Source organism: Parasteatoda tepidariorum, chromosome 3 (genome assembly GCF_043381705.1).
Source record: "Parasteatoda tepidariorum isolate YZ-2023 chromosome 3, CAS_Ptep_4.0, whole genome shotgun sequence".
NCBI classification, from domain to species: domain Eukaryota; kingdom Metazoa; phylum Arthropoda; class Arachnida; order Araneae; family Theridiidae; genus Parasteatoda; species Parasteatoda tepidariorum.
Genome location: NC_092206.1, coordinates 97,897,863 through 97,909,630, shown reverse-complemented (window position 1 = coordinate 97,909,630; position 11,768 = coordinate 97,897,863). Strand labels below are relative to the sequence as shown.

Below are 11,768 nucleotides of genomic sequence, written 5' to 3'. Positions count from 1 at the left end.
GGGGGGGGGGGGGGGGGTTAATTATCAAACTATACAGCAACAAAAAAAAGTAACACTTTAATCATTTAAGTTTGGGGTAAACACTCTATGTCCATGAGGATAATGCTGGTGGAAAATCAATGGGACATATGAACTTCTACTAGGAAACATGTAAACTTTTTCTTTGGAAAAATAGTACAATTTCATTAAAAAAGCAGCAAACTGCCAATTTAATTCAATTACACCTAATAATAAAAAAAAATTTTTTTTGATATGTAATTTTTTTTCTTCTAATTTTATTCCAGACTTATTTTGAAAAACCTTCAAATACATAACAGAAAATATTATTATTGAGAAACATAAGAAACTAATACTAGAAATTTGGAAAATACAGTTACATAATAATAGTTAATATTTACTTAAGCATGTTATATCTCAAGCGATATTTATTGAAAAGACTGAGATGCAATCTGAAATTATTTTCATGCATTTAAATGCCTTTATACTACCAAAAACAATTTTATTTTATTTTTTATAAAATATTCATGTTCATAAAAGAAAGAAATTGTTAATTATTTAAAACAAAAATTATGTCAAATAGATAATTTTCTGAGAAAAAAAAAACATCGTCATGTTAATTAAAATAAATGAAGAAGAAGAATAGGAAGTAATGGATGTTAAATGAATGAAATGCTTACCGTCCCTATTTTCATCCATGTATTTGAACAAAGCCATGAGGTGATGTTCAGATTCCTGAATGAAATGAAAGAAGTCATCAAAGCTGAGTGAGCCTTTTTTCTCCACGCGTGTCTGAAAAAGGACACAATTAATATTTTTTTTTTTTTAGACAATAGTACTAAGACATTAGATCATTTGAATAAAAAAAGTCTACTAAAAGATTATGCTAAAAATAATAATTAAAAAAAAAACAACTTTTTTTTCTTTTTAAATAAATTATAGATTTCACAATAGCAGTTTTTCAAGGGCAGTCCATCCTCCCTGCCTTTTTATAAAGACATATGCACCCTCCTCGAATCGTTCCTTATGCTTCTAGCTCACTTCTTACTTCAAGAAGAAGAAAAAATTACGCACTCCGTAATTTTAATTTTACGTAGATATTTAAAGATTTGAACTCTTTCAAACAGTTTATCTTTCTTTGACGAGAAATAAAATAAAACTTAACTATAAATATCAAATGTTTTGAAAATTCAACTTCATGTTTAAATTTAAATAAAGGCTGCAAATAACATTTCCTAAATATGACAGCCAAAAATATTTTAAGAGTAGAATACAAAATATTGCATCTTTGAATTTAATACTTATTTAATTTATTCTAAGTTAAATATTGTCATTTTATTTGTTTAAATAATTTTCTAAAAGAATAAAGACGGACAAGATTATATTATGTATTTTCAAATATTAAATTTAATTAATTGAAACATACAATTTTTAAAAAATAACATATATTTTAAATAGTGTAAAAACTTCTTTTTATTTTTTTTATTTTTTAATACAAGCACTCTGCTGTTAGATATTTCTAAGGACAAGGAATAACTCTGCAGTGTTTAAAACACTAGATGATTTGATTGGAAAAAAAAAATCTTTAAATGTTTGAACAGATTTTAATTTATTATTATAGTTATTTTTTTAAAATTGAAAATACGTTATGACGTAACACAATAGCATTAAAAACGCCACTTGAGACTAGAACTAGACTAGACTACTAGAGAAAACTATTAAACTAGAATGAAGATGATTTCAAATAAAAATTCCTACCAAAAAATATATCTTTTTGAAAATAAATTATAGCATGTCACAGAGAGTATTTAAGAGTCTAGTTTATTTTAATGAAAAAGTCTTTAACCTGTTTATTAATATACAGTGAAACCTCTCATTAAGGACATATTTTTAATTACCCGTGAATCTTCTATGAATAAATCATTATGTACCCTCTTCACAAAGCGGACAGTCATTTTATACCCCGAAAAGTTATTTTCTCTCTCTTCAATCCGGACACCAATTTTAAACTAGAAAGATGGGTGGAGAATCACTAATTAATTTAGATTCTATAAAGATTCATATTTTATTAAATCTGTAAAGATTAATTTCTTTTATAGATGAATTAATAATAGGATTATAAGTAAAGTAGAGAAGTTTTATAAGGTAATTTAGAAACCCTATTTAATGCACATTAATTCAAATAAAAAAATGCATAAATATATGTCTTCATCACATTTTCAGAATTAAATAAAACTTGTTACAATGTGAAAAACTATTTTCTTCGAAAAAAAATGTAATCAGAGCAGTTAATTACAGGTTACGCGAAATAGTTAAATGTATCATTTTGATTTTTTTTTTCTTTATCAAAAAACATCGCATTGACCTCAATAATTGAAAACATTTTTATTGAAGCAAAATAAGTAAAACGATGACCGCAAAATGTAGGAAATGTTCCGATTTGCAAACGATAAATCGAAAAATCATAAATATAGAATGTCACAACGACACGATTATTGATAGCATAAAATTTATTCAAGGAGACGGCGAAGTTGAATGTGAAACATCATTTACAAACAGAAATAATCAAAACAAGATTGTTTACACAATGTTTATTAAAAAAACAAAACTGAATGATTAAAAAACTTCAAAACAAAGCACATGAATAAAGATTATATCGTCAACAAGAACGAGAGTTCACAATAAAAAAAAATTTTTTTTAAGCAAAGGCATGGAATCAATGGGATACTTGCAAGTGACGTAGTGTGGGTTTTTCAATCCTAATTGGTTGTTGAAATGCGGCATTTGTTTAAGATAGCAACTGTTCTTTCGATTCTATATCAATTCTCTTTAGTGACACATGAAGCATGACGCTTGAAACAAGCACTTCAAGTGTCATTTTTCATGCGTCTTCTTGTGTCACTAAAGAGAATTGAAACTATCAATTCTCTTTAGTGACACATTCTACATTCTTACACAAAAAGAATCTTCTCAAAGATTTCAATTCGTTCACTATATATTTACACAGAGATTTAACACAAAAGACAGGCATGAAACCGTGTGGAACATAGACAAACTAATTATGCAACTACGTTGCCTGGTACACAAAACAAAAATACATCATGGTTACAATAAAATGCATAAACAAATAATTAATCTAAGTTAAGTAAAAGAAATAGATGAGAAAGAATTATATTTTAACTATTTCGATGTGCGATACGGCTTTGTATTTAACTTCACGTTAATTAACATTCTAACTTATGTAGAGGAACTTAGGTTAACTTTAATACACCATTTTGCTGATAAAGATTAGCTGGCGTCATAGATCATGTCATGAGTGGATATGGGAGGTCTTTTTCTTCTTGAATCCAATTGTGCAAATTTTCAAAAAACATAAATGTGTAAATTTTAGTTTTGTATTAAAAATTTTGCTACAAACACGCGTTCATTAAATATATTAGTGGAAAGAAAATATTAATAATTTCCAAATAAAAAATATTTATTACTTGTAAAATATAAACTATATAGATAATTTTTTTTAACTAGTTTAATTTCAGAGGAACTTAAACCATCTAGACAATCGCTTCTTAATTTTTTTTTCTTCATGAAATTCCTTCGAGAGAGAGAGAGAAAAAAGATTCAACATTCTGAAGAAAGATTGATGTTAAGTAAAAGAAAGGGTGAAGAAATCAGGTAGGCAGGTGTTTCTTTTAGAAAACGCAACTCAGCCTTGTTTTTGTTTCTTTTCTGAATCATCCCCCAAGTTTTCTGTTTTTAAGAATACAAAACCTAAATCGGTTTCGTTTTTTTTTTTTTTGAGAATGACATTGATTGGTTTATGTTTACACTAAAATAATAAATATAACTTTTTTTTAAATATAGAATAAATTCTGCCTAGAGATTTTGAACAGCCTTTTTACCTTTATGTTATTATTGAGAACATCAAAACTTTTATCAACTTAGATAAGCTTGATTATTAGAATTATTGATTATTAGTAATTATATTTTATTGACTGAATTTAGATTGTATTATTACTGATTAATTATTGATTATATCATTAGCGTGGAATTATTAGAAGCTTTGTAAACATGAAATTTCATGAAAAAATGCAAGCAATATAGGAAATAGATTAGAAACTCATTAAATATAAAAGATAAAACTTGCACCACAAAATAAACAAAGCGATCATAAAACAGCACAGCTGTCAACCCAAATAAAATTTTAAAAAAGTTTTTAAAATGCAGAAGATTTTCTAGAAATTTGCAGGAGAAATTGCTTAGAATGTAGAATTTCTATACTTTCTTCAAAGAATCAACGGTACAGTTAACTTTAAAAAAACTTAATACTAAAAAACTTAAATTTTACTTTAAAAAAGCACTTTTACTAGGTTTACAACTAATTAAATAACTATTCATCCCATCACTAACTACAAAGAAGTTTATATTACAATTATTCAGAGTGAGTTTAGAATCCAAAATGTTATTTAAAAAAAAAGAAAAATGTGAAATGATCAGACGCAACGATCAGTTTTTTTAATTTGCTTAAAAAGTTCTCGAGATACGACAAAATACACAAAACCCAAACTGAACAATAAAGGATTCAAACTTTGGATCGCTTTCCTGACCAAACTATGTGGACCATAATTCCCAGATTGCAACCACCCTTTAAATTTTGGCAGTCAAAAATCCGAATCCGTCAACAAAAAAAAAGGGTATGTTTGATCAGAGAAAGTCCGCTTTGTGTCTGATTTCGTAGCTTAAATATATCACCTGCAATTCTTAATTAGTTTAGAAATCACCTCGAACCATTAAGATTGAGTCCTAGAACGATCCGATCATTAGATCAAAAATTAATCAGGGTGGTCCGTTTTTAATTTTATGCACTCTACAACAGAGGCGATCAGACCGAAGTGAAGTAAAAGTTCAAAGTTTGATTGTCTAGGTAAGGTGAAAGAGACAGTACACACGTATGTGTATACACATAAGTAGTTTTAAGAAAAAAATAAATTTTTATCGATATTTTCAAAATGCAGAAGATTTGAGTTTCTCATATAAAGGCAAAAGATGAGGCGTTAATGCAGAAGAGTTGGCGAATATCGTTTGATAAACAAATTTAAATAAGTTATGCAAAGAAAAAAAAATAGAATGAGTTGGGCAAATATTTAAGAATAAATCTAGAATTGTTATACAAATAATTCAGGAAAATAATATTTAGGAAGAAAAAAAAAACACGTAAAACCATAAATCATTAGTTAACAACCAAATTTTGAAATATCTGTTTTTCCCTACAAAATTATAAATAAGAAAATTTCCAATGCATTCCGTACTCCAAGAGCAATTAGAATGAATTTGTTACAAAAGATAGATATAATAACAGTTGATGACTTATATTAGCTTTACGCTTGAAAAATACTTGGTCAAAAAGGTGTTTAAAAATAAAAATTCAAATTATTTCTAGAATGTTGATTAAGAAGAAGCAATAATAGGTTTTTTTTTCTATGACGCATGACCTACGCAAGCAAGTCATTAAGATTTCTAACTTTATCAGGTGTAAAATTCATAGAATTTTTTTTTTTGGTCGGACTAAACGAGTTTTAACTGCCCACATTTATTACGTAAATGCATTATTTCTTCATGAATATAAACTGAGATTAATGTTAGCATTATAAGAATTCAAATAAATGCTTAAGTTCTATGAAGAGTTACTAATGACGAAAAAATAAAGAAAAAGAATTAATTAAAGGTCTGTTCTAATTGAGCCACTATTTTTGAATAGATAATGGTACTGTCAAATTTGACAGCGAAATTAATTTTTTTTCGTATGTTTAAAGAAATATTAATTAGAAATCAAATTAGCAGTTAATTACAATACAAAAATTACCGAATTGCGAAAGAATCCAGACAAATCTAAACATAAAGGGGATCAAAAAAACAGGTTAATTAAGGCATTTATGGTAATGCATGCTAAATTGTTCCAGAGCCATCCGAAATTTTAAATGTTCGTTTTTGCTAAATGTAAGTTCATTATTTAAAATAATGCTAAATAAATGCTATAATATACAATATATATTATTTATTCTACAATAATGCTAATCCATTTTGTTAAATTTAAGTTCATTCTTCAAAATAATGTTATAATACACGATATATAATATTTATTCTATAGTAATGCTAATCCATTTTGTTCAATTTAAGTTCATTCTTCAAAATAATGCTAATTTTTATGCTACAATATACAATAAATAATATCTATTCTATAATAATGCTAATTCATTTTGCTAAATTTAAGCTCATTCATTAAGTTCATACATATATTAACGTCAAATTATTATATCTTATTAGGATAATTAATATATTTTTGCTTAAATCTTGTTGTTCATGCAATTACAAGACCCAATTTCAACAGAAAAATAGGGTGGTTTTAATTTGTTGGCATATTAGACTGTACAAAATTTTTAACCTCCGTATAGTGGTTTTTCCGTGTAAGCTTTTATTATTTTTAATAACGTTTCAAAATAAAACTTTCACCAGCAATTATTGAAATTCAATAAAAATGTTAATTTTTGAGTAAGTGTTTCATTTATATTATAACTTATTTTCGAAAGAAAGATAAAAAAAAGTTTGGCATTTTGATAGAATCACATTTTGGGATTATATCTATGACCCCATTTTAAGCATTTCAGTGATATTCTGAGCCTAGTATAATAATTTTTAAGTACCACATATTTGTAACATAATTTTCTATTTCGGGTTTTATTTAAAAAAATATATAAAATAAGTCCCTGTTTAACCTTTGGGCGCTGAATTTTTATTAAACAATTTTCCCATACTTTTACCCCCCTTATTTTGTATTGATTTAGGTATGTAATAATGTAAATGAAAAATATAATGAAAAATGTTATATTTAAGACTTTAATAATTTATGTTTATGAAATACAGCGAAAAACACTGGTGTCTTATTAAGCGTATTATCTTCCAAACAAGGCTCATTTTAGAACAATAGTTTTTCAAATTTCCACTTTTTTGCAGTTATTTATCCTTGGAATCAATTATTGCTACATTTTTGGAATGAAGAAAGAAATTCAAACTACATTTTTGGATTTTATGTTAAAGTACAAATATAATTCCGATAAACTAACAGATTTTCTTATTAGTAACTATTACTGTTTTTTTTTAATTAAAAAATATCAAAATATATTTTCACTTGTAATTAGAGCGCCAGAAAAAAGACATTTATAGAAGAAACATCCTTTTTTTTTTTTTTTTTAAATCCTTTTTATAAAATCAAGTTCAAAGAAACTAGTCATTTAAAAATAATTCTGTTCAGAAATTCATGAGAAACGATAAATATTTGTCATCAATATTTTGTTTACGAACAAATAAAATTTTAATTCTCCAAAGTTCTTTATTATCAACAACTGGAGGTCGCCTCCAGTCTGTTCTAGTCTATATCTAGAAGAGGGGGTGAGGGGGAAAAAAATCCTTTGTTAAATATATAAATGGTTATAAGTGTTCTGATAAGGTTACCATGAATTTTATCTAATATTTGGAAATATTTAGTAGGATAGTTCGATATAGGATATATACAAAGCTATCAGATAGTCCATGAAATGTGATCGGGTCTAAATTCAATCGCTTTTTTTTCTTTTTCTTGATTCATCTGGATCTCATCATTTGATGGAAATAGAGATAGAGTGCATTTTTAAGAACACTCTCTAATTATCATGAATATTTATTTCAGTGAAAAGAACTTTCATAATTTTAATGCTTACTATAAAGTATAAGAACGAACTTAAAAAATAAACAATTCGTTGATAAAATTATAATTAAAAAAAAAAAACTTTTAACAGTGTGTAAAAAAATTTATTAGTAATGGATAAAAATGCATCGATAGTTTGTGCACCCTTAGTTATTCGCCGCTAGTTCATATATCCTTTGCATGGAATTACCGAATAGAGACAAGTTCAAAAAATTCCTCAGAAGTCATATGTCATCGGTAGATGGAGCTAGCAGTTCTGTAGAACTCAGAAATCACAGATTAAAAAAATTGGAAGTATTGATGAATAACATGGCCGAATAAAGGAGTCGAAAAATAAGCAAAAGTAAAAGAGACCAAGTGCTTCTATTACAAATGACAACGTGTGTTACACTGAAGGTTGGATTCAAGCCTGATCATCGCAATATGCGAGAGAGGGAGAGTGTGCAGTAACTCAACAATAAACATTGAATGGGATGTATAGGAACATCCTCCCTACAAATCTGATCTAGCACCAAGTGACTTTTAACTCTTCGTTCAAAAACATAACATTTCAAAGTAGTTGATGAAGTTCAAATGTGAAATGCATATGGCACATGTGCTAATCCATGCCACCATGTGACAAACAATGCGATTAAGAACTTTGATGACTAAGAAGTAAGACACTGAAAGAAATACATACCAGTGCCTTACTAATAATGTGCAGGGGTCTGTCCAAACATTTTGTGAAAGGTCCGTTTTTGTAAAATTGTGAAAAAATGACTCGTAATTTGTGTATATAAAATAAACGTTAAGTCACATTCTTTCAACCAGGGTCCGGCTTTTGTGAATTTCTGCAAATAGGGTCCTGTTATTGCAAAAAACTTTTTCAAGGAGCTTTTAAATTGTAAAGACATACAAGATTATGCTCCACACTGCAAAATTATAAAAAATAAAAATAATTAAATTTTAAAAAATAAACAGCAATTGCTGCTCTTAATTTAGAGATGCAACACACAAGTATTTGATATTTAGCCTATGCTGCAGCAGAATATTCATTTCGGACGAATAAAGGAAGAAGCTTCTGCGGAAGACAAAACTTAGTTCATTTACATCTGTCTTTCTCCACCCCCCCCGTNGATAATGACGATAAACAAATTTGGAAGGGCCCGATTAAAAGATAAATTATTTTGTGAAGAATCCATTTTTAAGTTAAAATATTTTGTGAAGGGTCCGTTAACGGACCCGAATTTCTTCTAAATAGACCCCTGATGTGTACCCCTATGATTGCTATAAACCTTTTACTTCAAATTATTAGTAACTTTATTTTAAAACCACCCTGGTATATGGCACAGTAAGGTAATTTTCGTAAGATTGGATGCTAACTGTAGGCTACAATTTAACTGATAACAATGTTTTCTGTTTTATAATATAATAAATGAAACTAGAAAAACAGATAAAAATAGTTCTAAAATGTTGTAATCAAGATTAATGTGAGGCTGCTATTCTTAAACAGAAAAAATTACACAAACACAATTTGGCGAACATAAAGTACAGCAAAATGTACCTAGATTTCACAAGGCTCATAACAGAGTCGACTTAAAATTTGGTGAAATAAAACCAAAATTCCGAATGGTATAAATAAATAATTCAGACATTTACTTTTTCTCTTATTATTGACAGAGAATGTTCAGTTTAATAATATCTATCATAAAAACTATATTGTGAATAGTTTTGTGTTTTCATTAAACAGGAATGGAACAAGGAATAATAATGCATGGAGGTATAGAATTCAATATCAAAAGGAAATCACTCTAACTTGAGCATATTATGAAAAAGAAAGGTATTAATAACATGTAAAGGAAATTAATATTTTTTTAAAATTTAAATATACGTGCTTCAATTTGAAAGAATTCATAGAAAGTGTGAAGAGAAATAATGGACTATTTCATGACCGTGTCACGTTTATTTTTCTGCCTACTTCAAAAATAAATCATCACTGCAGAAGTGTTTAAAGCTTGATAGTGTGAAGATTTGTAGCGAAATCCGGATATTAAATCGAATTTTAAACTTATAAAATTTACGCAAAATATGCTGCAAAAATATTGCCACAGTAAATGCAGTGCGATAACGGAATTTAAAATCACGGCACATCGTCGAGAAAATATCAATATTTAATGATATTTTTCAACTATTTTTTTTCTAAATGTAACATATTCCAATATTTTCATTACCCGATAGAACAATTTAATATCATTGTTGCTAGCTAGTTCAGATTTGACATTTATCCTGAAATATCGGAAGAACATATTTTAGAACATCGTGTTTAAAAATATCGATGTTCACAATAGATCGACCCGCCTTAATCACAAGCTTTAAATCTTGCAAATGGACGGTTTCACTGAGCGAATCTCCGAATTATTTTTTTTTTAATTTGAAAAAAAAAAATCGGATTGATAACCAAAATTTTCTTTCTCTTTGATGTAAATGTTCCATTTCCGGAAGGAAAAAAAAAACAAAAAACAGGTCCTTTTTACACCTTTTTGTATTCGCTTAATTCAACAAAGCAATTCATGGGATTTTTGCCCATGAAAAAACCCCTGTTACTTATAAAAATTAATAAGCAAATCATAAATTAAAAAAAAGGCATACGTAGACACTATATAAAAATGGATAAATATTATTTGTTTATTTACTTAAAATCAACAGCAGCGTTTCTGTATAAAATTCACTTTCAAATAATGAGAGAAACGCTACGTCGGCGTTTTACGTCCAAAGCTCAAAAAAAAAGAACGGAGCTTGCGTAACGAAAAGATACTTTTTATCTTTAGCATCATTACGTAAATCCCAAAGTAAATTGACGTTAAGAAAGAGACTATCCCTCTATTGTGGCAATTGTTTTGATACCGGTTTGAAAACAGACAACTAATGGGTTACGGCAATATTTTTGTTATTATATTTCAAAGTAATTGTGCAGTTTCAGTTTTAATGACGACTTGTTTTGAAAATTGTCAGTCATCGGATTGATTCTTCTCTTTTAACAGAAATTTCTCTTAAGAAAAAAAAGTAAATATTGTCAAACCTCAATCTCACACACACACACACACATATCAGGGGTCTGTCTAGGTTTTTCTGAAAGGTACCTATTTTGTAAAAATTTTGACATAATTTGTGAAAAATTAAAAATTATATTAAAAAGTCAACACAAAAACATGGTAAAAATATAGATTTATCGTTTTTTAAGGGATACAAAAATAAAATTTTAAGAAAAAGTATTTTGTGAAACTACCGTTTTTCCTAAAGCTAAATTTGTGAAACTACCGTTTTACCTAAAATTGAATTTGTGAAGGTACCGCTAAACGGTAGTAAATTCGGCCTGGACAGATTCCTGTATATATATACAGTCGGACTTCGATTTAACGAACTTCCATTTAGCAAATTTCTCTATTTTGCGAATTTTTTCGAGGAACCAAGAACATTTTAGAAATTTCGTCTCAAAATAACTTCCAAATAGCGAAGTGAATTTACTATTTAACGAAATTTTCTTTGGGATCCACTTTCCCTATTTCCCAAAATATTTCAAACTTGTTAACGCATTTTATGGGGGAAATCACCTTAAATTGATTTTCGAAGCCACTTAACTTCTAGAGAAAGCGATAAAATCCCTTTTCCTTTTTGTTAGCTGTTCAAAAAAAAAAACTCAGGCAAAACTAACGGATTTTATCAGTAGCATTTAAACTTAAGAACGCATGCGGTAGTGTATGTTTAAAATTACTTTTCAGTTATAATTTTATACAGTAAATTAATACAGCTATAATTTAATACATAAATTTAGTTTTTTAGGTTAAAATGTATGTATCATGATAGTGTAACACTGGGTAATGTTTTGCTCTATTCTTGCTTTCCATGCAGATTTCTTTTATGGCTAAAATTTATAAAATAAATAGTTAGATACTAGTTTACAAGATAAAGGTGTATTAATTGCTATTTTAATTATGTCTAGCGTTTATGAATTTAAAACCTGTTTTGTGTTGTTTAAGTATTTCAAAAGATGATA

General features: G+C 27.6%; 1 protein-coding gene across 1 annotated transcript in view; it reads right to left on the bottom strand.

Annotated features, from left to right (window-relative positions):
• The window catches only part of LOC107452889 (Short Calcium-binding Mitochondrial Carrier), a gene marked incomplete in the record, with an annotated part of 55,236 nt that overhangs the window by 12,015 nt on the left and 31,453 nt on the right, over nucleotides 1-11,768 (bottom strand). The window contains 1 exon segment of the mRNA XM_043044686.2: nucleotides 678-789. Within this exon segment, the coding sequence (XP_042900620.1) occupies nucleotides 678-789 (112 nt within the window).